Consider the following 27674-nt stretch of genomic DNA (forward strand, 5'->3'; position numbering starts at 1 on the left):
GAACGCTGGCTATTGCCAGTCTGGGGATCCTCTGCAATATCTGAGCATGCTGGCCAATTCACCAGGCCGGCAGGGAAGCAAATGGTGCTGGAATTCACATGGGGATGGATCCAGGATATGCTGAGGCATCCTTCTGGGCAGCTAACTGCCTGTGATGATCTGTTTCCTTTGGACATGTGCCTGGGGCTCTTAGGCAATGTTTTCCTTGGGTCTAGTGATATTTAACCAATGCTTTGTGCAACAGCCTCTTTTGGAGAGGTTGGGCAATATCAGAGGCACGCATTAGCAGCCTCCCTTGACTTGCATGGTCTTGCGCTGCTGCTGCTTCGACCCACAAAGGTCCTGTAGCCTGGCACCCCCTGCCCTAAGCACCCATGAGCCTGCCTGCTGCCCACGTCTCTGCAGTAAAACGCTCAGTCTATGAGCCAGCAGAGGGCTTGACTAGAGATGGGCTCAGCGATAAGGACTAGGCTGTGGGGCTTCTTCTTGCTGGGTGGGAAAGCATCATTACAAGAGGCCTGAAATGAAATGGTGGAGGTGGGGGGCAGGGGGGTGATTTCATGGGGTGTCCCCCAGGCTTTGCACAGCTGGATGCTGGGGGCTCAGCCTGGATCCCAGGGTGTGGGTGGCTGGAAAGTAGCTTCCTCCCCAACACGCTCCCACTGGTGCTAATTCGCCCCACACCCCAGTTGGCATTGTGACCAGAGAGACCCATGGACTGTGGAGACTGAACTGCCCTGGGACCTCAGTAGTGGGTCTCAGTGGCTCGGAGCTGAGGCACATCGATGCAGGCTGGTGTGGGGGCTTCATTCACAAGGGTTCCCTCGCCACCTCTTCTCGCCAACCAATGCCAGGGATGGGGCTGGCCCTTGGGTTATGCTGAAGACAGGTTCCCACATGATTGGCTGATTATTTCCCACCCCCCTGCTCAAACATGTGCTCTCCCTGCACCTGCCTCCATGGATGGGGAAGCTCCACTGATTCAGCACTGGACAGGGGCAGCCAGGACTTGGCCAGGCCTCTGGGAAGCCACTTACAACAAAAGAGCTGTTGGAGGCTACTGAGAGAGATCCGCATGGGGCGAGTGACCCTGGAAGGCACAGGGTAGCTGAGTCCTGCAGAGGCTCACCCACTGGGATCTGTGGCGCACCTAGGGCTGGGGTTGGGGTCCTCTACTCAACGATCAGCTTTATGGAGATGTTGTGAAGCCCAGTCATAGGCTCCCAGACTCAGGGTGAGCTGGGAATGGAGGGGAGATGAGTGGGCAGTGAGCATTGGCCTGCTACACCCAGGGTTGTGAGTTCAATCCTTGAGGAGGCCACTTATGGATCTGGGGCAAAATCAGTACTTGGTCCTGCTAGTGAAGGCAGGACTTGATGATCTTTTGGGGTCCCTTCCAGTTCTATGAGATAGGTATATCTCCATATATTATGATTTAGAGGATCCCCTCCATCCCCGTGGCATCAAGGAGATCTGTCTGGAGCAGGACATCAGGAGGAGAAAGTAGACAGAATATCAGGGTTGGAAGGGACCTTAGGAGGTCATCTGGTCCAACCCCCTGCTCAAAGCAGGACCAATCCCCAGACAGATTTTTGCCCCCAATCCCTAAATGGCCCCTTCAAGGATTGAACTCACAATGCTGGGTTTAGCAAGCTAATGCTCAAACCACTGAGCTATCCCTCCCCCCTAACTGTAGAAATTCAGAGGAGGGTTTGGGGTGGGAGCTGGGAAGCCCGGAATTCTTGTGGCCAGGTTGGTTTGGGGAGTGAGCCAGAGCTCTGCAATCCCAGCCTGTGGCTGGAAGGTTGGGAAGGGGGAGCTGTCACAGCCATTTCATGTGGGTTTCCTTCCTCATCTCCTTGTGGCTGTTCACCCTGGAGTTATTAAGCAAGTTGCTGTGGTCTAGGGAAATAGCTGCCACTCACACCTTGTGCTGCAGCTTCAACCTACAAGGGACCTGACTCCCATCCTGTCCCTTCACAGCCTTGTGCCCAGCTGGCACCCATGCCCTGAATGCCTGGCTGCCCCCCCCCACTCCCTCCCTCCGAGAAATGGCTTGGAGATGAAACCAGGAAAAGTTTCTGAGTCCAAATTCTAACCAGCCGTGACCCAGCTGACCCAAATCAACCCAAACCATAAGAGGCTGGATGGGCAATTTGGCCTTGTGTGGCATGCTGCAGCAGAGCCAGCCCAGGCTTATTGTTCTGGCAGGTGGTGCTGTTATACACAGACTTAGAAATCCCTTTTCTTGGGGTGTGAGTGGCACACAGTCTTGGAAGACACGCTTAGGAAGTCCTGGTTAGCTTTGGGATGTGGGTTCTTTCATGGGGGAGCTGTTGCAAGCAGCAGGAGAGTTGTTTCTCTGCCTTGAATGTCTCTAACTGGAGTCAGTTCTTGGGAGCGAAGTTGCTCCCTGGGAAGTAGGCATTGGTGTCTGGCCTGAGGATTCTGATTGCGGTCTGACCCCCGCTGTCCCAGGACTGGTTTATTCACAGCAACTAAACAAGCGGCACTAAGCCAGTACCCTGACTCCATATCACTGGCTTCCTACTGGAGGAGAAATCAACCTGTAGGGCCTGATACCCGCTCCTGCTCAGCGGAGGAGTGGCGTTATTAGTTAATTAGTTCACTGCACTCAGGCCCCCACCATGCCAGTTGCTGAGCGAACACTGTAAAACACAGTCCCTGCCTGTAACCGTGCGGACTCACCCCTGTCGGCACCTCCTGTTGGTTGTCCTTGGGAATTAGCTCGATTTCCAGCCCAGAGCGCCCTCTGCAGGCCGGTGATCCACCTGCCACTTGGCCCCCGTGTCCCTCCCGGACCCAGTGCCCTGTTATGTGGGGCGCTGCCCCGTGGCAGTAACCCCTCAGTCTTAGGGTCTCCCCCCACCCCGGGGAACCCCACCCATTATTCCCACCTTGCTTCTGTATAAGGCTACTGCCAGTCATTGTCTAGCCCCTGGGGCAGACTGCAGGATCAGCCACTCATCACTGGCAAGGAGGGTTTGGACCTGCTGCCTTGCCTACCCCTGGGCTGCCCTCTGCAACCCCCAGTACCTGTTGGCCTTTTGCTAGGCCGCAGCCTGGGGCTTTCAGGCAGGAGCGCCTTGGCTCCTCTCCCTTTCCCCAGCCCTGCTCCACTCAGGTACCCTGTGTCTAGCTCCCTGCAGCCAGGCTCCCTCTCTCTGAGTGCAGAGGGAGAGTGTCTGAGCTCCTGGTTCCCAGCCTTTCTGTACAGGCCAGCTGTGGCCTGATGGGGTATGGCCCAGCTGCGGCCACTTCCTTTTACCACTGCAGCCCTCCCAGACAGGAGTAGGGGACCACCCCACTACACTGCCCTAAAGGGATCACGTAGCAGTGGGCGGGCTTCCGCCCACCCAGTTTCCCGGAAACCCAATAGATACACTGCCCTAAAGAACTTGCATTGAAATAGTCAGGCCAAAGGCAGGATTCCAGTCTCACTTTGAATTGAGACCAAGAGCCTTAAGTCCTCTTCAAGGTGCCGTTGCTGGGAACACAGGGCAGCTGAATATGGATGGAGTCCTATAGCTGAAGGTTCAGATTTGCTGCCTTCTGGCTATAAGCCAACTGGCTCCCTCACCATCATCACTGACCTTTCTGCTTTGTGCCCCCCTCCCTCCACACCCTGCTCCAGTTCAACACCAGCCTGAACGTGCAGGGAGCCTACAAGGCGTCCATGGCCCAGATGCAAACTCACCTGGGCAGCAGCGAAAGCTGCCACTCTTCTTGAGAAGCCCAGCAGGGCAAGAGTCAAAGGGCAGGGCCTGCCTGAAGGAGGCAGGTTTGTGCCGGAGCGAGCTGGGTGGTTTGGTTGCCCAAAGTCTCTGTCCAGCTGCCATGGTTCCCTGTTGCAGCACAGTCAGTGCCTGAGGTCTGGCCCTGCGCCCGCCCTGGGCTCACTGAAAGATGTTTAGTAAACACTTAGACATGATTTGGTGGGAGCTCACAGAAGCGTCTCACGCTGTCATTAAAGCCTTGGCTGCAGCCTGGCAGTGACTCAGCCCCGGAGCCATTAGACCAAAGGCAAACAACGTGCTGTTCTGGAGGCCAGTGGGCCAGTTCAAGGTAGACACATCAGCACGGCCTGACCCTGCTATTCCAGGGCTGGAATTCCCCTCACAGCTGTGCCAGTGCCCCACATCCTGCCCTACTGCAGCCTCCTGCCATCCCAGCCGTGGGCTCCCCTCACACAGCTCTGCCAATGCTCCTGAGACCTATTCCAGGCCTAGGCGTTTTCTAAGCTGAGACACTGCCAAAGCCTGAGAGGAGGAGAGAGCCAGGCTGCCCCATCCCGGCCCGAGACCCCAGGGAATGGTGGTGATGAGTGGGTGGAGGATTGTGTGGGGTCTTACAGGCCCTGCACATGCAAGTTAAGCTCTGCAGCCTGTGGCTGGTCTGGGTTTTTCATTCCCATCCTTCCAGTCTGCAATGTCCTAGAATCATAGAAGATCAGGACTGGGAGAGACCTCCGGAGATCAGCTAGTCCAACCCCTGCTCAAAGCAGGATCAACCCCAACTAAATCATCCCAGCTAGGGCTTTGTCAAACTGGGCCCTAAAAACCTCTTAAGGCTGCAGATTCCACCACCTCCCTAGGTAACCCATTCCAGTGCTTCACCACCCTCCTAGTGAAATAGTGTTTCCCAATATTCAGCCTAGGCCCTGTCTACACTAGCAAGTTTCTGCACAGTAAAGCAGCTTTGAGCGCTGTAACTCCCGAGGTGTACACACTGCTAAGCCACTTGGTGCACAGAAACTGCGCAGTTGCAGCACTGTAGAAAACCCACCCCAACGAGAGGTGTACAGCTTTCTGTGCCAGGGCTACAGTGCTGCGGTACCAGTGTAAACACCCTGGTCGATTGATAGTGCTGCAATTGGCCTCTGGCAGGTGTCCCACAATGCCTGTTCTCATCTCTCTGGTCATCAGTTTGAACTCTACTGCCTTGCCTTCAGGTGACCAATTGTCATTCCCACCCTGTAAATTCCTTTGCAATTTTGAAAGTCCCCTTCCTGTTTGCTTGGTGATACATGCCGTGGTCTCAGCTCATCTTTACAGGTGGCCATGCCTGCTCCACAGACCAGGCGATCCCCCACTTGGAGCAATGCTGAGCTGCTGGTCCTCATCAGCATTTGGGGAGAGGAAGTTGTTTGGTCCCAGCTGTGCTCCAGCTGTAGGAATTATGGACACATTTCACAATGCATGACAGAAAGGGGCCATGACCGGGACACACTGCAGTGCAGGGTCAAAGTGAAGGAGCTGTGGGATGCCTACAGCAGGCAGGGCCGGCTTTAGGGCTATTCCATCAATTCCCCCGAATCGGGCCCCGCGCCTAAGAGGGCCTCGCACCCAGTGAGAATCCCTTCCCTGGCTAGAGATGCCTTTTTAATTTTTACTCACCTGGCGGTGCTCCGGGTCTTCAGCAGCACTTCAGCGGCAAGTCTTTCACTTGCTCTGGGTCTTCGGCAGCACTTCGGCGGTGGGTCCTTCAGTGCCGCTGAAGACCTGGAGTGAGTGAAGGACCCGCCGCCAAAGACTTGGAGCACTGCCCGATGAGTACAAGCCCCACGTGTCTTTTTACGTTTTTTTTTTAAAGTCATCCCTGCCGGGGCCCCATCGAAACTGTTTGAATTGGGCCCTGCACCTCCTAAAGCCGGCCCTGCCCGCAGGGTGCGGGAGGCAAACTGTGGCTCTGGTGCTGTGCCCATGAGCTGCTGGTTCTACAAAGAGCTGGATGCGATACTCAGCGGTGGCCTCACTCCACTGCTAACACCACTGTGGATACTTCAGTGGCTCGCGTGCCAGTGGAGAATGGACAGAGCCAAGAGGAGGAAATCTGGGACGAGGATGTGGAGTCACAAGGGGACCCAGAGGCAGAGGACGACTCGGAGGTCAGAGATGCATGCAGCCAGGAGGTCTTTTCTACCCCTGGAGGAGCCTAGCCAGTCACAGCTGTCAGATGTTGGCAAAGCAAACAGGAGAAGAGGCCACTGGTAAGTGGAGTTGTTGGGGGCAAGAGGGTTGCAGAAAGCAGGCTTGTCTCTGTATGATGCACGTACCCCCACATGCCCAGTCTGAGTGGCGGAACAGGCTGTTGATTGACTCCCTCACTTCATGGGAATCTGCCTCTGAGATCTCCAGTATCTCATGGAGATACTGGGCAATCCGCTGCCGCAGGTTCTTTGGCAGAGCTGCTTTGTTTCTTGCCCCATTAACGGTAACTTTTCCACACGACTGTGCCATCACCGGGGGGTGGTGGGGAGGGAACCATTGCTGCACACAGGCGAGCCACATAAGGGCCAGGGCGGAAGCCGCAGTCTTGGAGAAGATCCTCCCTTGATTCCCTGCTCATCCTCAGCAGTGAGATTTCTTCCATAATGATCACATACTGTGGAAAATGTGGGGAAAGGAAATGATTATCAGCCCCTCCCCGCCCCAGTGCTGGCTCTCCAAGAGCCATGTGCCCAGTGTACAGTAGGGTCCAGGAACACTGATTTCCCCTGCCCCTGCGGCTACTTGCCATTTTGGGGGTCTTCTGGCTCATGTGTTCTTGCCTAGGGTCAACCAGTTAGTGACAGGTGTGTGAAGACTGGCTTTTTTTTTTTAAATCACTGGATCAGTGGTCTGTGTGTTGCAAACAATGCCGCTTCTGTAAAATGTTGCATTTAAACTTCAGAGATGACCTTGGGAGCCCAGCCTCCCTCTTTGTTATTGCCGGCTGAAAGGCTGCACAGAATGAGAAAGTGGCCACGCAGAACTAAGGAGGACTTTCTGCGTGTTGTTATGACAGGGCCGCCCGGGGGTGGGGGCTAGAGGGGCTATTTGCCCCAGGCCCCGGGCCCCACAGGGGCCCTCACAAGAGTTTTTCGGGGGCCCTGGAGCGGGGTCCTTCACTCGCTCCGGGGGCCCCGGAAAACTCTCGCGGGTCCTGGAGCTTCTTCTGCTCCCGGTCTTCGCCGGCGGAGGGTCCTTCCGCTCCAGGGTGGAAGGACCCCCTGCTGGCGAATTACCGCCGAAGCGCAGCCGGGTCTTTGGCGGTAATTCGGCGGCGGGTCCTGGAATGGAAGGGCCACCCGCCGCCGAAGATCCCAGGCCCCCGGAAACCTCTGGGGGGCCCTGCGTTATGATGCACTCCGCTGCAGAGAAACAGGAATTGAAGGAGTGGCGGGAAGAAGGACTGAAAGGAGAAGGCGGCATGCTGGAATGATGCCACAGAGCCGCTCTTAAATATTATGGAGCGCCAACCGTACACACTCCAGGCGATACTAGCACTGCAAACTGAGCAATTATGTTAGACATTCATACTGCGTTGTCTGCACCAATCACCTCCTAGCATTACAAGCCCTGCACTCCCAAGCATAGCAACAAATATTAGTGGCTTTCAGCTTCAAATTGCTGCCTCCAGGCATCCCTGATCCTTATGGCTCTGCACTGTGCCCCTCTAATAGCCCTGGTCTCTGGCTGTTCAAACTCAGCCTCCAGGTTCTGAGCCTCAGTGGTCTAGTCCTGAGTGAAGCTTTCATAGAGGCCTGGTCTACACTACGCGTTTAAACCGTTTTTAGGAGCGTTAAACCGATTTAACGCCACACCCGTCCACACTAAGAGGCCCTTTATATCGATATAAAGGGCTCTTTAAACCGGTTTCTGTACTCCTCCCCAACAAGAGGAGTAGCGCTAATATCGATATTACCATATCGGATTAGGGTTAGTGTGGCCGCAAATCGACAGTATTGGCCTCCGGGCGGTATCCCACAGTGCACCACTGACCGCTCTGGACAGCAATCGGAACTCGGATGCAGTGGCCAGGTAGACAGGAAAAGCCCCGCGAACTTTTGAATATCATTTCCTGTTTGCCCAGTGTGGAGCTCCGATCAGCACGGGTGGCGATGCAGTCTGAAATCCAAATCCAAAAAGAGCTCCAGCATGGACCGTACGGATGTGATCGCTGTATGGACAGGCAAATCTGTTCTATCAAGCTCCGTTACAGAAGACGAAATTCCAAAGCATTTTTTAAAAATCTACAGACAGAGGCCACAGCAGGGACTCAGCGCACTGCTGCGTGACAAGCGTAACGGAAAGCCAAAGAATTAAATGGACGCTCATGGAGGGAGGGAGGGGGGACTGAGGACTCAAGCTATCCCACAGTTCCTGCAGTCTCCAAAAAGCATTTGCATTCTTGGCTGAGCTCCCAATGCCTGTAGTGTCAAACACATTGTCCAGGGTGGTTCAGGGCATAGCTCATCAATTTATCCCCCTCACCCACCCCCAGAAGTAAAAGGGAAAAAAATCCTCTCTTGACTCTTTTAAATGTCACCCTATGTTTACTGAATGCTGCTGATAGACGCGATGCTGCAGCAGTCAACAGCAGCATCCTTGCCCCCCCCATGGGTGGCTGATGGTACAATATGGCTGATATCCATCATCATCAGCCTTGTGGCAGATGGTGCAGTGCAAAGGACTGGTATCTGTCCTCATCATCATCCCGTGAGTGCTCCTGGCTGGCCTCCAGTGAGGTCGGCTGGGGGCGCCTGGGTAAAAAACTCCTGATCATTCCCAGTAGATGGTACAGAACGGCTGGTAACCATCTTCATCATAGCAACAGGGGGCTGAGCTCCATCAGCCCCTGCCCTTCATGTGTAAAGAAAAGAGTCTGTTCTGCCTGGACTATCATAGCAGTGGGATGCTGGGCTCCTCTCCCCCACACTGTTTAATGTCCTGTCTGGACTATCATAGCAGCTGGAGGCTGCCTTCCCCTCATATCTCACTAACAAGTCACTGTTTCTTATTCCTGCATTCTTTATTACTTCATCACACAAATGGGGGACACTGCAACAGTAGCCCAGGAAGGCTGGGGGAGGAGGGAATCAACAGGTGGGGTTGTTGCAGGGGCACCCCCTGTGAATGGCATACAGCTCATCATTTCTGCGGGATCTGACACGGAGTGGCTGTGCTCTCTGGATCTCTAGTACACTTGCCCCATATTCTAGGCAGGACTGATTCTATTTTTAGATACCATAAAGGAGGGATTGACTTGGGGAGTCATTCCCATTTTGTCTTTTGTGCCCCGGCCGATCTCAGCCAAGGGCACCTATGACAGCAGCAGATGGTGCAGCACAAAGGACTGGTAACCGTCATCTCATTGCCAATTTACAACGGCATGGTAGATGGTACAGAACGGCTGATAACCATCTCTGCTATCATGCAAAAGCAAATGAATGCTGCTGTGTAGTGCTGCTGAATCGCCTCTGTCAGCGGCATCTAGTACACATACGGTGACAGTGACAAGAGGCAAAACAGGCTCCATGGTTGCCATGCTATGGCCTCTGCCAGGGCAATCCAGGGAAAAAGGGCGCAAAATGATTGTCTGCCGTTGCTTCCCGGAGGAAGAAATGACTGGCGACATTTACCCAGAACCACCCGCGACAATGATTTTTGCCCCATCAGGCACTGGGATCTCAGCCCAGAATTCCAAGGGGTGGGGAAGACTGCGGGAACTATGGGATAGCTACGGAATAGCTACCCACAGTGCAACACTCCAGAAATCGATGCTAGCCTCGGATCGTGGGCGCACCACCAATTTAATGTGCTTAGTGTGGCGCGTGCACTCGATTTTATACAATCAGTTTTACTAAACCGGATTATGTAAAATCGGAATAATCCCGTAGTGTAGACGTACCCAGAGTCATAGATTCTAGGACTGGAAGGGACCTCGAGAGGTCATCAAGTCCAGTCCCCTGCACTCATGGCAGGAACAAATACTGTTTTAGACGATCCCTGATAGCTTTCACCCTTCCCTTCACAAATATGGAGCGTACAGCACGTGGCTATAAGCATTGGAATATTGTCATCAGCCAGGTCCAGCTTCCCATATAGGCAGCTCCAGTGGGCCTTTAAACGGCCAAAAGCACACTCAACAATCATTCAGCATTTGCTCAGCCTGTTGTTGAACCACTCTTTGCTGCTGTCAAGTGCCGCGTGTATGGCTTCATAAGCCACGGCATTAAGGGGTAGGTGGGGTCTCCCAAGATCACAATGGGCATTTTGACTTCCCCTAAGGTGATCTGATCTGGGAAGAAAGTCCCTACTTGCAGCTTTCTGAACAGGCCAGTGTTCCAAAAGATGAGTGTGTCATGCACCCTTCCAGACCAGCCTGCGCTAATGTCTGTGAAACGCCCACAGTGATCCACAAGTGCCTGGAGAACCATTGGAAATACCCCTTCCAATTAATGTATCGGTGGTTAGGCGGTCTGGTGCCAGAATTGGAACGTGTGTGCCATCTATCACCCCTCTGCAGGTAGGGAAGCCCATTTGTGCAAAGCCATCCACAATGTCATGCAGGTTGCCCAGAGTCATGGTCTTTTGGAGCAGGTTGCTATTAATGGCCCTGCACACTTCCGCCAACACGAGTCCAACAGTCGACTTTCCCATTCCGAACTGGTTAGTGACCAATTGGTAGCAGTCTGGAGTAGCCAGCTTCCACAATGCAATCGCCGCGCTCTTCTCCAATAGCAGGGCAGCTCTCATTCTCGTGACCTTGCGCCACAGGGCTGAGGCAAGCTCATCACACAGTCCCATGAATGTGGCTTTCCTCATGCGAAAGTTCTGCAGCCTCTGCTCGTCATCCCAGACGTGCATGACGATGTGATCCCACCACCCAGTGCTTGTTTCCCGAGCCCAAAAGCGGTGTTCCACTGTGGTCAGCACCTCCGTGAATGCCACAAACAATCTCATGTCGTAGCTAGTACATGCGGCGAGATCAATGTCTCACTCCTTTTGCCTTTGTAGTTTAAGGAAGAACTCCACTGCCACTTGTGACGTGTTAGTGAGAGCGAGCAGCACACTGGTCAACAGCTCGGGATCCATTCCTGCAGCCTGAAGAGGCAAAGTGCACAGTACACAAACCGTTGAAAAATGGCTCCAAATGCAGACGGAAGCACAGGGACTGCTGGGATGCGAAGCAATGCATCATGGGGCATTGGGACAGGACCCAGGATGCCCTGCGACCCCCTCTGTCTTCTCACAACTCCTAGTGGCAGAAGAGGAAGAGGTGCTCTGTGGGATAGCTGCCCAGAGTGCACCACTGCAAGGGCCACAAGTGTGAGCATGCTATTGCGCAGGCAGCTGACAGTGTGAACACACAACAGCGCTTTCCCTTCAGCGCACTCTGAGCGGTGCTGTAACTGCTGGTGACAAGGCCCTAGACCTCCCCCACTGCAACTTGAGACCATTGTCCCTTGTTCTCCATCTCAGTGAGCCACCCAGCATGCAGCAGCCGGGGCTACCCTGGAGCAGCTCTAACCTGGTGGGGGAGACCTGTTTATATGCCAGTGGGCTCTGTTTACAAGTCTACTGCCTAGTGCAGAGAACTGGACCTCCTGGTTTCAGGCCGCCTGGGGTTCTAATTCTAATCAGTGTGGTCTCTTCTGAACTGGATTTCTACCTCATTGGACGCCAGTGGAGGCAAAGGCCAGACTAACAAAAGATGCTTTATTGTAAATGCACTCCAGTCTCAAGAAAGCCCCACTTTACACAGAACCCAGTGCCTAAGAGGAAGCAGGGATAATGGTCAGAGCAAGGGTTTGGGTAGCAAGGACTTCTGGATTCTTGTTCTCCATCTGCATTGACCAACTGCATGGCCTAGAGCAAGTCTCTTCCCCTCCTTGTGGCTCAGGTTACTTGTCTGTAAACTGGGGACAATGATTAGAGCTGGCTGGAAAAGGTGATTATTTGGGAGGGGGGAGGGTTAGAGACTTCTGAATCTTTTTTTGCGAGAAATTTTCCAGCTTTTAAACCCAAAATAGATTTCAAACATTTTCAGTAAGAATCAAACCTCTTTATGGGGGGAAAAAATCATTTTTTGGTGAAATAATGAAAAATTTCACTCAAAATGACCAAAAAAAGCGTATGGAACTTTTTCAAAGTGTTTTGGCCAACAAATTCAACCTGATCTAATGATATGTACCTAAGAGGGGTTATTTAATGTATGTAAAGGGCTTTGAGATCAGTGGATGATCTCAATGGGCAGAAATCCTGGTCCTGCTGAAATCAGTGACAAAGCTTACATTGACTCCAATGGAGCCAGGATTTCACCCACTAGCTATAAATGATCAGTAGTTAATTCATTATTAACATCTCTCTCCTCTGTCCAGACAAGACTGGATTTAGTTTGTGTAAGCTGCAATTTAAAATGATTTAACATTGATATTGCAATTGCACATGGTCCCTGTGCCAAAAATCTTGTTGTTCAAGCAGGCAAATGGTATACAAAGCGGGGAGAGGTAGACAGTTCTTCTTCGAGATGTGTTGCTCATATCGATTCCAATTAGGTGTGCGCGCGCCGCGTGCACGTTCGTCGGGAAGATTTTTACCCTAGCAACACTCGGTGGGTCGGCTGGGCGCCCCCTGGAGTGGTGCCGCTATAGCGCCGGATATATACCCCTGCCGACCCATCCGCCCCTCAGTTCCTTCTTACCGCCTGTGTCGGTCTTTGGAACAGTGGAGCGTGGCTTAGCTCCATCTCCCTAGCTATTTGCTCATTTTCATAGTTATTATGTATATAGTTCAATATTTTATATTTCTAGTTAAGTTTTATCAGTTTTAGTAGTAGTTAGTGTACATAGTTAAGAGGGTTCGGGGCTTAGCCCCTTCCCCTCACCCGGTACCGGGGCCCATGCCCGGTTCGCTGGGTTTTAAACCGTGCTCGACCTGTCATAGGCCGATGCCCACAGGAGATCCGCACAACTCCTGTCTCAGGTGCTTGGGCGAATCCCACCTCGCGGACAAGTGCCGCATTTGCAAGGCGTTCAAACCCCGGACAAAAAAGGAGCGGGACATTCGCCTCAAGCATCTCCTGACGGAGGCAGCTCTCACTCCTCCATCTTCGGCACCGGCCACGGCCCTGGGGACGAGTGCCTCCTTCGCACCGGAGCGCACGGTCGCCGTGAAGGGTCCTCGACATCAACCTTCACCGGCCCAAACTCCTGCCCAGCACCGTTCACTCTCCCCACGTGGCAAGAGGCGCAAGGCTCCTGCGGCACCGACACCGGCGACGCAGTCGGAGCGTGCATCGAAGTCGGACCGCCTGGCACCGTCAACTGCCGCGGCACCGACTCCTGCTGCACCATTGATTCCGGTCTCCCAAGAGCCATTGAGTCCGGTGCCCACCAGCTCCCCAGCAAGCGCCGTGGTTGAGCTTATCGTGCCTGCCACGCCGGAGACATTCTCTATGGCAAGGGAGTTGATTGCCTTAATGGACCCCGGGCCGCCTCAGCCCCCGGCACCGCCGGTGCGGGCTCCTCAATCATTAGGCAAGCCTGCCCTGCTGAGACCCCCCCTCGCCGGGTGCCACCGAACGTTGTCGCTCAAGATCTAGATCCCGCAGACATTTGCGGTCTTGTCATCGATCCCGGTCCCAGTGCCGCTCGGAGTCCCGGTACCGCTATCCATCTAGGCGCTGGTTGTACTCGCGGCACCAGTCAAGATCCCGTTCACTGACCCAGTACTCTCGGCACCGATCCAGGTCCCGGCACCGATCCCGGCACCGCACCTCTCGCAGCCGGTCGAGCCGGAGAGATTCGAGACTTCGGTCGACCCCCCAGCACCGTGCTGGTAGCAGGTCCCGATCTCCTTCCGGTACCAGTCGACTCCCGGTACCGTTCCCCGGTGCCACATGGGGTACATGGATCGCCGGGATACAGAGGCCCTCCCACAATGGGCTCAGCTCCTCCATGGCCGTCTTGGCATGCATCAATCTCCTCCCATGCGGACAGTGCCTCCTATGGGGACTCTGATAATCACAACAGAGTCACCCAAAGAGCCCACGGCCTGGACCATGGACCACAACAGTGGCCCTTTTGGACGCCTTGGGCATATCACCAGGCCCAAGGTGAACCTCCTGTAACATCGCGTTCTGTTGCTTCAGAACACCACATGCCAGAAGCGACAGTCAGCAGGCCTCCACCGGCTGGTACGGAGGAAACTACAGCCCCCGCACCAGACATCCAGGCTTCCCCAGCTCCCGATGTCCCCCAGGACCAGGAGCCTCTTCAGGACCCACTCGTCCCGGGACTTTCTTCTTCCTCTTCCCCGGACGAGGCAGTAGCGGGGACATCATCGTCGGGACCACCTCCCATTGACCTCAGGTCACATCAGGACCTCCTCCGGCGGGTTGCACAGAATATCAACTTGCCTGTAGAGGAGGTCCCTGAAGTGGAGGACCCAGTAATAGACATATTATCGGAGGAGGCACCCACCCGAGTGGCCCTACTCTTCATCCGTTCGATCCAAGCTAGAGCAGATACTATCTGGCAATCTCCGGCATCCATCCCACCCACAGCTAGAGGGGTCGAACGCAAGTACATGGTACCCTCCAAGGGGTATGAGTACTTGTATGTATACCCCCCACCATCTTCACTAGGGGTACAGTCCGTTAATGAACGGGAACGCCACAGCCAACAGGCCCATGCCCCTAAATCAAAGGAGGCCAGACGAATGGACCTATTGGGGCGAAAGATCTATTCTGCGGGAGGCCTCCAACTCAGGGTAGCGAACCAGCAGGCCCTGCTGAGCAGGTACAATTACAATACCTGGGAGTCAGTAGGGAAGTTTTCAGAACTACTTTCACAGGACTCCAGGCAAGAATTTTCAGCATTGTTGGAGGAAGGCAAGAAGAACCTCGCTCCAGGCCTCACTAGATGCAGATTCGGCAGCTCAGGCGGTCGCCTCTGGCATCGCCATGCGATGTATTTCGTGGCTTCAGGTGTCAGGCCTGCCACCTGAACTTCAATACACGATCCAAGACCTACCATTTGATGGCCAGGGCCTCTTTTCACAAAAGACAGACCCCAGGCTTCAGAGTCTGAAAGACAATCGTGTGATCATGAGTTCACTCGGAATGCATACGCCTCATACTCAACGACGGTCCTTCAGCCCACAAGCTCAGCGCCCTTACCCTCCACCTAGGCCAAGGCAGGACTTTGCCAGACGTCGAGGTCGTCCTAACCGCAGATGCCAGTCTGGACCTCAAGGGGGTAACAATACGGGTTCCACCAAGCCATCTTCGGGACCCAAATCAAACTTTTGAGGGTGCGCCCGAGAGCAGAGTACCAATGGCCTCCCAGGATCCCTTTCAGTTCTACAACCGCCTTTCCTCCTTCCTCCCTGCGTGGTCCCAACTAACCTCGGATTGTTGGGTCCTTCGCACGGTGGAGTCTGGCAGTTTATTTCAACCCCTCCTCGTTCCTCTTCAGGGACCCCTCTCACGAGCAACTCCTCTTGCAAGAGGTACTCAGGCTCCGGACAATCGGGGCTATAGAGGAGGTACCGGAGCAATCAAGGGGCAAGGGGTTTTATTCCCGATATTTCCTAATCCCCAAGGTGAAAGGTGGCCTTCGGCCTATTCTGGACCTGAGAGGACTGAACAGGTTCATGAAAAAGTTCAAGTTCCGCATGGTATCCCTGGGGACTATCATCCCTTCTCTGGATCCCGGAGATTGGTACGCCGCTCTCCACATGAGGGACGCGTATTTCCACATTGCAGTTTACCCTCCACACAGGCGATATTTACGATTTCTGGTAAACCGCCAGCACTTTTAGTTCACAGTCCTCCCCTTTGGCCTCTCCACGGCCCCGCGGGTTTTCACGAAGTGCATGGCTGTAGTCGCAGCCTCCCTCCATCGTCGACGGATACATGTTTTTCCATACCTCAACGACTGGCTTATTCGGGGGACCTCCGAAGCACAAGTCACCAGACACGTGCAAATCATCAAGGACCTATTCATGCCTCTAGGTCTGATGATCAATCTGGAGAAATCCACTCTAGTGCCTACGCAAAGAATAGAGTTCATCGAGGCCACGCTAGACTCCACTCTCGCAACAGCCAGTTTGCCTTTGCCTCGTTTTCAGGCAATCGTATCAATCATACAAACGCTTCAAAACTTCCCGACAACCTCGGCCCGCCCTTGCCTCCGCCTCCTCGGCCATTTGGCAGCGTGCACATTCGTGACAAGGCACGCCAGACTGCGCATGCGTCCCCTTCAAACTTGGCTCGCCTTGATCTACCGCCCGGCAGGGACGCCATGGACATGATACTCACCATCCCACCAAACGTCCTAGCCTCCCTCGACTGGTGGCGGACGCAGTCCCGTGTGTGTACAGGCCTGCCGTTCCATCCAACGCAGCCCTCCGCGTCCCTGACAATGGACGCGTCATCCTTTGGATGGGGTGCTCATCTGGGGCACCTTCGCACTCAAGGCCTCTGGTCATCTCGAGAGTTGGCGTTACACATAAATGTCCGAGAACTCAGAGCAGTCCACCTGGCGTGTCAGGCATTCCAGAGCCAGCTGCAGGGTCGTTGTGTCTCAGTCTTCACAGACAACACAACGGCCATGTATTATATAAACAAGCAGGGAGGGACACGATCTTCCCCCCCTTTGTTAGGAGGCGATTCGATTATGGGACTTTTGCATAGCCCACTCAATAGACCTGGTAGCATCCTTTCTCCCAGGAGTCCGGAACACTCTGGCAGACCAACTGAGCAGATCCTTCCTCTCGCACGAGTGGTCCATCCGTCCGGACGTTCTCCATTCTGTCTTCCGGAAGTGGGGGTTTCCCCACATAGACCTCTTCGCCTCCCAAGAGAACAGGAAATGCCAGGTGTTCTGCTCCCTGCGGGGTCGCTCCCCGGGCTCCCTCTCGGACACATTCCTAATTCCGTGGAACGGGCACCTATTTTATGCCTTCCCTCCGTTTCCACTCGTCCACAGAGTCCTTCTCAAGCTCTGCAGAGACAGAACCCGCCTAATCCTGATTGCTCCGGTGTGGCCGAGGCAACATTGGTACATCCTGTTGCTCGACCTCTCAGTGGCGGATCTGATCCCCTTGCCACTCTACCCGGACCTCATATCCCAGGACTTCGGCAGGCTTCACCACCCAGACGTGCAGTCCCTCCATCTGACAGCATGGCTGCGCTCTGGTTGAGCCAATCGGAGTTGCGTTGTTCGGCTGCGGTACAACAAGTGCTATTGGGAAGTAGGAAACCTTCCACACGGGCGACATATCTTCCTCTTCCCCGGACGAGGCAGTAGCGGGGACATCATCGTCGGGACCACCTCCCATTGACCTCAGGTCACATCAGGACCTCTTCCAGCGGGTTGCACAGAATATCAACTTGCCTGTCTATTTCACACACGCCCCCTGGGACATGAGTTATTTTTTCAGTCCTTTCTTGTCTCCCTTTAATGCGGGTGTCAAGAGGGCCAAACATCCCTGGCCCTGGTCTTGGTCTCTGTTGCAGTTTGAGGTATCACTACACTCTGCAGACTTTGGTTTTACAACGTTGTACCGTATTTTTACAGGGACATCAATAACATGTTGGACGGGAGGAGACCATCCTGCTTTCTGCAAGCATTGATTGTACCCGTTCCAGTTGTCTGCCATGCCTGAGATGAGGGGTCTTTCCCTCTGGTCTGGCTCTGGCTGCACTAGTCTGAATCAACATAAACCAAGTTCCAACCTCTCCAAGCACAGCAACGAAGGGGTTAAGCCTTGCGCGCTCGCCCATTGGCTCCCTCCTGTGCACCTACCGCAGGTAGCTGATCAATGGAGGGGTGGGTGGGGACCATTCCTTACTCCAAACTAATGGGCAGCTGGGTGTGTCCTAACCTCTCTGTCTTGCCAGTGGGCTAGGCCTTGGGGAAGGCTGGTTTAAACCCCTCCCCTCCCATAAAGAGTCCCGGGGGAGGGGGGGGGAAGAGGCACTTTGATTCTGTGTTTGGGCGAGGATGGAGCCTGGCTCGCTGGTTGCAGCTGGAGGGGGTCAGCCCCACAGGGCCCCCTGCTCCAGGGTCCTGTGCAGGTAGAGTCTGGGGAGGGGGGCGGCTGCAGATCAGCTCTGCAGGGGCAGGGAGCGATCCCTGAACTGGGTCTCTGGGGTGGGCTTAGGGCCCAGGAAGGTTTGCGATACTGCCCCTGCAGCCCCACCCAGACAAAAGCCAGGGTGTGGAGGGAGGGAGGGCTGAAAACTGCTCTACCCGATCCCCGTTTTGTGCTGGGGGCGGGAGTGGGCAGCAGGCGATTCTCCTGGATGGCGGCCCTGAAATGGCCCCGATACAGGCTCTGAAGGTAACGCCTCGTGGGGGGAGATGAAAGGGGCCTGTGGGCAGAGCCACCATTGTCTGCCTGGGGCAGGCTCTTTGCAGCGCTGGAGGATCCTCTGGTTGCCTGGAGTGGCAAAGGCCAGGACCTTGGATCTTACAAGCTGATTCTGCAGAGGCAGCAAAACCTACAGCAACTGCTGCGTCTGCTTTTTCTCCCGTCTGGGTTTCCCCACTGACCTGACTTCCCTTTGTAGTGAAACTTCTTGTGCTAATTTCAGGCACAGCCTAGCTTTGCATCAGGCTCTCTGGATGGTTTGGTAAATAGCTCCATCTTTAAGCCAACCAGGGTGTTGGTGCCATTAGGCATAGCCCTAGATAACTCAGGAGGGTGGAAAATCACAGTATTAATGAAGCTTTTCTGTACCAGGCCTGAATGGACCAAAGTTATTTTATGCTTGTCCAGAGTGCCTCCATGTCTAAACTCTGATTGAACTCCCAGGTCAGAATTGAGAATGGAATGTGTAACAGCTTCTTATCAGTATAACACTGACACCAGAAGATAGTAAACAGGGGCCCTACTTGTGTTTAGTTTAGAAAGAGGAGGAGGGGAGGGGAGACAAAGTAATAAATTCAGAAGTAAACCAAGGTAACAGCCTTGAAAAGTTACAAGATTAATTGTTTGCTGTCAAGGATGATTTAATTGTTAACTATACAATATGTGTACTATATAGGAGGGGGGAGGAGACTAGTGGGGGGTAATGAGGATGCCTAGTTGAAGTCATGTATAAGAAGAGACACACAGCTTGCATCTGTGTGCAGGATTTGAGATTGTAATATCTCCCTTGCACCCTTTATTTGGGCTCAAATAAACTCTTTCTGCATTCTCCACCTTGGTGTGTTATTTGGAACGAAGCACACCGGGCAACGAACCACTGTTTGCTGCCTCAGGCCTTTTGGGCCGGCAACAAGGGGTAAAAAAAAACAAAAACAAAAAAACCCACAACCACCACCTTGTTTCCTGAACCTATTTAACAGCCAAACTTCCTGGAGTGCTTCTCTGAAACTTCAGGCGTTCCTGAGAGGGGCTCGGGCCTGGGGGAGGTCTGACTGGCTGCTGATTTTTTGAAATGATCAGAGCTCCATGTTAAGCATTTGGGGAAGCTGTATCATGTGCATTCCCAGCTCTCCTGATTCTTAATGCTCTTGTTACTGGAGTAAGCATGTGTGAGACTGGGACTCTCCATGGGGAAAATGCTCCTGTGGGGTCCCCCTGCTGCCTCACCCAGCCTTAGGGTGACCAGATGTACCGATTTCATAGGGACAGTTCTGATTTTGGGGTCTTTTTCTTGTATCGGATCTGATTACTCCCCACCCCCAACCTGATTTTTCACACTTGCTGTCTGGTCGCCCTACCCAGCCTGGCCATGCTTCTGCTCCCTGAATCAGATCTGCTAGGCCGGAGGCAGTGGCCTTTCTCCAGCGCCCCTGCAGGTTTCCACCTGTCCCCTGCTCTTCCTCTGGGGGCTCTCTGACTCCCTAGCCGGCTTCCTCTACCCCCGTTCGGTTGGCAGTGGGGTCTCAGCACACACAGTGCTCTCTGTGTGTGCTGAGATGGGCTGTAGGCTGGGGAATGCCCCTGCTTGCTGTCAGCCATGGCATGTAACTGCACACCCAGATCAGTCAGGCTGCTGTACCGCAGCTCTTTTCCCCAGGCTATGTGATGTGCACTGTGCCCTCCCAATGGGATGTGTCCAGCCCTGGGTTTCCAGCGCTCCTGAGCTGAGCTGCTGTCCAAACCTTCTGCATCTCACTAGTGGCTGCTGGCCCTGTTCTCTCACCCCTGCTGGGCCCTCACCCATGGGCTTCTCCTCAGTGCACCCTGGACTGTGCAGCAGGCCCCGAAGCTAGGCGTCTCATGGGAGCCCAGGGGAGTTAAGTGCTCAAATCCTACTGAATTTCAATGGGAATTGGGTGCCCAGTCCCTGTCGGCTCCCTTACAAATCCCAGCCCCGTGTTCAAACTTCGCTGATGTGTGCAGAATGCAAGGGAGCCGCTCTGCTCCTCCCCCCCCCCCCCCGCCCCCGGCATGAGAGCCTGGCATTTGCTGCCCATCACTAGGGCATCTGGGCATCTCACAAGGCTGAAATGAAGACCTACAGAGTGAATCTTGCTGCCAGTGTGGCCCCCCCTGAACAATCAGTCCCCCCTCCCCCCCCCCCGTAGGAAACGCCCTGTAGTTTCTGCAGCCTCCCTGGTTAGTGGGCTGGGGCCGGGGGAAGGCGCTGAACTCCTGGGAAGTAAGGGAGTGTCAGGATGAGCGGATGGACTAGTGGGAACTGTATCCATTGAGGTCCATAGGAAGCTGGTGTGCAGCTGGAGAGATGGTGGAGCGGCAGCCTGTGAGTCAATATGGATTCTGTTCTCCCTGCAGGAACTTCGCCAGTGGAGCCTGCAGATGGGGTCAGAATTGCCGGTTCTCACACGACCGGAAGTCAGTCCAGATCTGCAGGTATTTCCAGAATGGGTTCTGCGGCTACGGAGACCGTTGCAGGTAAGGACGTTGCCTGGGATGCTGCAGATCTGGGCTAGAGACCAAGGTGATGGGCCCCTTAGAAATACCCTAGACCAGGGGCAGTCAATTGTTTATTTTTTTGTCATGGTCCAGACCCTACGGCCCGTGGGCTGCATCAGGCCCTAGTTTGCCCAGCCCTGGTCTAAAGCAGTGGGGCGGGAGGTAGGGATGGAATCTCTAGAGCCTAGTCTACAATGGAAACCATAATTCTCCAATAGGCTGGAGATTTGGTTAGGTAAGATGGGGGGCGGAAAACGCCTGAGCCCTGTTTCCCCAGGGGAGCTGCATGGGCAGAGGAATACAGGGTCCACTCCTGCAGCCGTAGACATAGAAACATTCGTAGCCAAGAGGTGCAAGCCGGCTGTAGTGAGCCAGAGCTTGGAGATTGTAGCTTGTTCAACTGCTGGAAGTCCTAGGTTGAGGCGCTTAGCTGTGCCAGTCTAGGTTTTTGTCGAGTGGGGACATGGGGAAAACAAACACTTCCTGGTGCTGAAGCTATGCTGATAAAACCCCCGGAAAAGTGCTAATGTGGTTCGAGGAGGCGGTGTGCCTACACAGACAAAAAAACCTCCTGCTGGCATATGTGGCGTCTACACTAAGGCTGTGCAAGCATAGGCTTTGTAGGGTAGATGTAGCCGGAGACTTCCAAAGCAGTGGAGGGGCTTTAAACACTGCTGCCATGAACTTTAATGGAAGAGGTGTCTAAATCCTTTAGACTTGTTCTGAAAATCTCCATCATCATGGCTACAGCTGAGGAGATGAGCTGTTCCCTGGTGTGTCTCTGTCCCAGTGAAGCTTCAGACACTGCGGTGGCATGAGATTCTGAGCAGAAAGGGGCGATCCAGCGACCTAACCGTTAGGAATGTTTCTCACCCCTGGGCCTCCCTGTGTAGCCTGTAACCTTTGACTCCTCCAGCTACCAGCACATCCAAGACCCTCCAGCCCCTGCTTGGAGCAGATGCAGCTCACAGCCTGCCTTATCGCTGAGCCGTCGGGGCTCGGAGCCAGCTGTCCGGCCAGAAGCAGCAGCTGGGAGCTGGGGAGGAGCCAGGCGTGGGTCGGAGCCCTCTGTCCCTAGTGTGACACAGCTGCAACTGAACTTCAGGCAGCTGAGCACAGAGTTTGAGGAGAAAGAGGAAGATAAAGAGACGGTCACGTATCCCCGAAACGGGGCTGTCGGCAGAGAGTTTGTCCCCAGGCAGGTCCAGCGTGGTAAGTGCTGTTGACATGTTAACAGTGTTGGGAGGGAGGCTGGGACGGCGTGCTGTGCGGGGCTCTAGCATGGATGTGGAGTGCTTCTGTCCAATGCACCTTACGTTTCTTCCAGCTGACTAGTCCTCCTGCCTGGAGAAGGTTGCATTTGCTCGGGCAGCTCTTGATAGGTCCCACTGGGGAGGTGATATATGGAGCCGGGATCCAGCCCCAAGGGGCAGACTGGCTGTGCTTTTGTGGACTGGCTTTTGAAGGCCCTTTGTCCTGTGAAAATGCGTCTCATACTAACTGTTGTGTTGCTGGTCAGGGTCCAGACCATGGGATCTGGGATTGCAGAGAACTTCCCTGGCACCAGAGGCTGCATCTAACAAGGCGATTGTCCCAGCACCTCGAACCCTAGAGGTGGGTGAGACTCTCGGGGGGGGGGGGGGGATAAGATATTGCCACTCAGACATTCTCAATGGGATGCTCTTATGGTGTCTGTCTATGGTACTTACCAGGCTCCCTGTCACCAAGGCATCTGAGCACCTCTCCATCCTTAATGCATTTATCCTCCCAACCCCTGTCAGGCCGGGCACTGCTATTGTCCCCATTTCACAGATGGAGAACTGAGGCACCGAGAGGCTAAGTGCCTTGCCCCAAGGTCACCCAGGGAGTCTGTGGCAGAGCAGGGAATTGATCCCAGGTCTCTTGAATAGGCTAATGCCCTAGGACCATCCTTCCCCTGAGTCCTCCCCCAGACGCCCTACCATAGATGGCTGTGAGCAATCATTTCTGTAAAGGGAAGCCGGTGCGATCCTCCCCCTCCTCAGTCTATGGGCTTGTTTGTTGCCTGGCAGGGGTCTGCAGAATGCCGGCTCTTCCCATGCCCAGAGCTGAGACGCTGGCCCCCTGCAAAGCGAGGTGGCTATTCAGCCAGCCCAGAGCTGAGCTCTGGGTTTTACTGAGGAGCCCAGCCTAGGGAAGATGAGGCAGCACAGCTCTGTGGAAGGAAGAGGGCTCTGTCTCTGTGTGGTAGCTGACTGTATTGCTCCATGCAGGCAGCTGGTGGGCTGGGAGCAGCTGCTGCTTCGGTGGGGGAGCTGCGGAGCGAGGACGTGGTGTGCGGCATCTGTATGGACAAGGTCTATGAGAAGGCCTTGCCTGAGGAGCGCATGTTCGGCATCCTCCCCAACTGCAGTCACGCCTACTGCGTCGGCTGCATCCGCAAGTGGCGCAAGAGCCGGGAGTTCCAGAACGCGGTGATCAAGTACGATTACAGTATTTTTATTACATTATGAAAATGGCAACACTCTTCCAAGATCTTCATAGCTTGTATCACTTAGAATAAGCCTGTTCTAAGACAAGGCTCCTATGTTTCATCAAGGAGTATCAGATGTGAGCCAGCATGAAGGTATTTAAGAAGCCAACTCAAAGAGTTCCTCCTACACAAGCATTCAGGTCTTGAGCAGTCCAAGCAAACAACGCTCATTACAACAAAGCTTGAACTTGTTCTTCATAATTTTAAAAACAGCAAAAAAATATCCACCTCCCTTTCCATTTCTTATAAGGAGTCTTGACATTTCAATCTCCTCAGTGTGATAGAGATGCTTGCTTTGATCTGCTTAGCTCTTGGAAGTCCAGGGGCTTCTGGCCCCGTGCTGCCCGGGGTCCCTAGGGACAGCTCTGTCCGCCATTAGGGACTGTTTTCCCAAGAACCCCCTGTAACATTTCACGAACCCCAGTTTGGGAACCACTGGCCTAGAAGGAGGTCGCAGTGTTAGCTGCTGAGGGGTTGGCCTGGAGTCCCTGATCCCTGGAGCCGGTGCTCTGGCGGAACCCCCTCCTCTGCCCCACCCTCTTTCACTCCTGTTGGCTGCAAATGGCCCATGCGCACTGTGTCTCTGCCCACAGGGCCTGCCCCGAGTGCCGGGTCACGTCCAGCTACTTCATCCCCCACAAATACTGGGTCTCCGACACGGACGAAAAGGAGAAGCTGATAGAAACCTTCAAGGCGCGGACAGGGTAGGTGGCTGGCTCCTCTGTTGCTGGGATGGGGTTTGTGTGATGGGCTTTGCTGTTCAAAGTGCTCCCTTACAGAGATGGCCCTTGCTAGAAGGGTGAGAGGCTGGCTCTCTGGGTCTAGCGTTGGCAGGTACCTGCAGGAAGAATTCACCCCTGAATTTCCATCTGAGTTTAACACAACTCTTCTAACTCTCCTAGGAGAATAAGATGCAAGTTCTTTGCCCGCGGCCGTGGCCGCTGTCCCTTTAAATCGGAGTGCATCTACCTTCATGAGCTCCCGGCCAGGGTGCGGCCCCCTCGACAGAGACGTCCATGTGGGACAGGCCCGGTGGTAAGCAAAAGCAGCTTGAATCTCTCCTAAGTTGACAGCTGTTGGCACTAGCCAGCGTGGGGTCGGGGGGAGACTCTGAATCCCGCCAGTCTAGCAATGTGTCCTAGTTAAAACATAAACCAATGGTGCTACTGAGGTTTTGCTCTGGGGCCCTGATTCAGCAAGATACTTAGGCATGTGCCCAACTTCCAGCACCCGATCACTTCCACTGAAGTCAGTGCAACTCAGTACTCGGCTGGATCGGGGGATCCAGCTGTGACTGTCCAGCCACTGAGCGCTTGGAGGCCAGTCCTGCATGCAGCAAAGCAACTGCTGCACGTCCCCTGAGGAAGCTGCAGCCTCCTTACCAGGGGGATGGGTTGGTGAGGAGCTCTTGGCTGTTGCTCCTTACACTTAATCTTTCCTGGCTGGTCCTCCCTCAACACCACGATGTCTGTCTCCTGCTAGTGGCTGTCAGGACACCCTCGTTCCCCAGGGCAGATCTGTGGGAGATAAAACCTCCATCCAAGTCCTGGCTGGTGAATAGGAAATACCACACGTGTGGCCACACCGTGCAGGGGGTGGGGTTGGTTCTCATCTTCCCCAGCTGGGGTAAGGGATAAGCATGTTGTTGTCCTGTTGCAGGCATTCAATCCCTCTCCCTCTGAGAGCTCTGAGGAGGAGGACGATGACGTGTGCTTGTTTCAATGGGCTCTCACCTTTGCGCTGCTGCGGGGGGACGTCGACGATCCAGACTACTGGCATGAGATTTTCCTCTTGGATTCCAGTGATTCGGACTAGAAATTCCACTGGTCCGGGCTTGACTCGATGGAATCGGGGTCACTACATGGCTTGTGAACCTATATCTTTTGGGGGTGGGGGGGAAAGACAATTGACTTTTTTTAATCTGTCTAGTTGTGTGTCTGGCAGGACTCCTAGTGATCCGAAACCACTCTGCACAAGCTGGGGGAATGAAGCGCCGACAGTGGGAAGCTCTCCTGTTCCACAGGGCGGTGGGATGCGATTACCATTGCCACGCTGCTCTTTCATCCATCGTGGGGCTGATGGGACTGACATCTGACACATCGCACGTCACGTTTCCACTTCCCTCCCTCCCTCCGCTCTGAAACGGCACCTCTCCCTCTCTCCACGGGTTCCTCACCACCATGGCTTCCCAGCCTGGGATCTGGTGGTGTCCCCAGTCCTATGGTCTCCCAGCTGCCTTGCTGTAGGAGTAGGCTGTACGCCAGGTTTCGCGGGGGTCCTGCAGTCTCGGTGTTGTGGTCGGAGGCAGAGCGTGCTTGCTGCTGAGGCTACTTTGTCGTGAAGGAGAGTCGGTTGAGCAGTGCTATTGGCCACAGCAGCAGGCAGTGTCTGCATCTTGGCAGGTTGCTCTAGTATTGATTGCAGTGCTGCCAGGCATCCATAGCAGGCTTAAAAGGGGGCGCAGTCTGGGATTAGTGGGTGGGGGTGTTTGGCTTTTTTTATTGATACAGGCATCTGTCTCGGAGGTTTCATAGTGTAAGCAGGGAGCCCCAGCTCTGTGGGAGCTGGAAGGGTTGCTGCCTGGTCGTGAAGCTGCCTGTGCACATACTTAGCAAACCTTTTAACTCTTTCAGAAGATGGAGACCATGAAATAAAAATCAGCTTTAAAAACTAATAGGCCAAGTCTCTTCTTCCCAAGGGGTATTTCACAAACGGACAATGCTGGCTCTTCATTCACTCCTCCGTCTCCCTCCTACCAAAAAACAGGCTGTTGCTAGCACCCAGGGCAAGTAATGAGCTAGGGTAAGTGGCCCCTATCTACCCTGGAGCACTTGAGCAGAGTGGCAGAGCTGCGGTCAAAGGGGGATGTGGGGGCGGGCAGGAGGAGTCTCTGCTGTCCCTTCTGCTTTATCCACCTTCCAAAGTAATGCACACGGGAAAACATAATCCCAGGGATACACATAAAACAAGGGGGTCTAAATTAGTTATTACCACTCAAGAAAGATCTTGGAGGTGTTCTCTGCTCAATGTGCAGCGGCAGTCAAAAAAGAATGTTGGGAATCATTAGGAATGGGATAGTGTGTGTGTGTGCACACACGTGTGTATATATACACAAAATCCATAGTACACTCACATCTTGAACGCTGTGTACAGAGGTGGATGGCCCATCTCAAAAAAGATATATTGGAAAAGGTTCAGAGAAGGGCAACAAAAATTCTGAGGAGTATAGAATAGCTTCCATATAAGGAGAGATTAATAAAAGAGGGATTTGTCAGCTTGGAAAAGAGATGACTAAGGGAGGATATGATGGTCTATACAATCATGACTGTTCTGGAGAAAGTAAATAAGGAAGTGTTATTTATTCCTCAGACCACAAGAACCAGGAGTCACCAAAGGAAATTAATAGGCCGGGGCTTTAAAACAAACAAAAGGAAGTGTTTCTTCACACAATGAGCCGTCAACCTGTCTAACTCTTTGCCATGGATGTTGTGAAGACCAAGACACTTAAAGGTTCAATAAAGAACTAGATACATTCCTGGGGGATAGGTCTATCAATGGCTATTAGCCAGGATGAGAGGGAGGGTGGCCCTAGCCTCTGGCAAACAGAAGCTAGGAGTGGATGACAGGATGGATCACTTGATATTTACCCGTTTTGTTCATTCCCTCTGGGGCACCTGGCATTGGCCACTGTCGGAAGACAGGACACTGGGCTAGATGGACCTTTGGTCTGACCCAGCATAGCTGTCCTTATGTATGTTCACACTTCACTTGGGAGTGTGCTTCCCAGTCTGAGGAGACGTGGGCTAGTTCTGCTTGTGCAAGTGCACTAAGCACCTGCCTGAATGTACGCAGTGGGCCTGGCTGGGTTTGTGCTTGGGGGACTAGGCCAAGCTGCCAGCCGTGTGAGTGCTGGTTACACCGCTAGTTTTAACATGCCAGCTTGAGCAGAACTAGCACTTGTCTTTCCAAGCTGGGAAGCCCTCTCCCCTCAGCCTCCACCTGGAAGGCCTGTGTGTGTCCAGACGGTTCAGGCATCACTCCACTCACATACACCTAAGGAGCCCAGCCTGGCCTGAATTTCTGATGGTGGGACATCTAAGGCTGGTGTCTCACCACTGAAAGTTACTGGGACCCAGGACAGACTCTCCTGTCCCTCTCATGCTGTGAAAAAAAGGTTATAAAAACAACCCCTGCTCTTGCCAGGGGGTCTGATGAGAAGTCTGTGCACAGGGCAATTCATTGTGAGTATGAACTGAGTTTGCTTGTCCTGTGCAGTCCATTTCATCCCCTAGGGGGCAGGATCAACAGGGGCCGTGTACCAGCCTTCAATAAAGTATGAAATGATCTGTCTTGCCCATCTTTGCTGGAGCAGTTGGCAGAGCCATAAACACGTATCTATATGGCACAGAGTCCAGGTCCAGAGCCTCCGTTAAGGCAAAGGGAGTGGAAAGATAATGCTGCAAAGCGCAAGTTGCATC

The 27674-nt window shown here is 53.9% G+C and overlaps 1 protein-coding gene across 1 annotated transcript in view; it reads left to right on the forward strand.

Annotated features, from left to right (window-relative positions):
• The window catches only part of LOC120392633 (probable E3 ubiquitin-protein ligase makorin-1), a 41711-nt gene extending 15825 nt beyond the window's left edge, over positions 1 to 25886 (forward strand). Inside the window, exons 6-12 of the mRNA XM_039517392.1 lie at positions 20544 to 20663; positions 21601 to 21896; positions 22204 to 22298; positions 22937 to 23145; positions 23790 to 23900; positions 24099 to 24231; positions 24856 to 25886. Coding sequence (XP_039373326.1) covers positions 20544 to 20663; positions 21601 to 21896; positions 22204 to 22298; positions 22937 to 23145; positions 23790 to 23900; positions 24099 to 24231; positions 24856 to 25011 — 1120 coding nt within the window. The 3' untranslated portion in view covers positions 25012 to 25886. The remainder of the gene's footprint in view (positions 1 to 20543; positions 20664 to 21600; positions 21897 to 22203; positions 22299 to 22936; positions 23146 to 23789; positions 23901 to 24098; positions 24232 to 24855) is intronic.
• Positions 25887 to 27674: the final 1788 nt, after the last annotated feature.

Source organism: Mauremys reevesii, unplaced genomic scaffold (assembly GCF_016161935.1).
Source record: "Mauremys reevesii isolate NIE-2019 unplaced genomic scaffold, ASM1616193v1 Contig106, whole genome shotgun sequence".
In the NCBI taxonomy this organism is placed as follows: domain Eukaryota; kingdom Metazoa; phylum Chordata; order Testudines; family Geoemydidae; genus Mauremys; species Mauremys reevesii.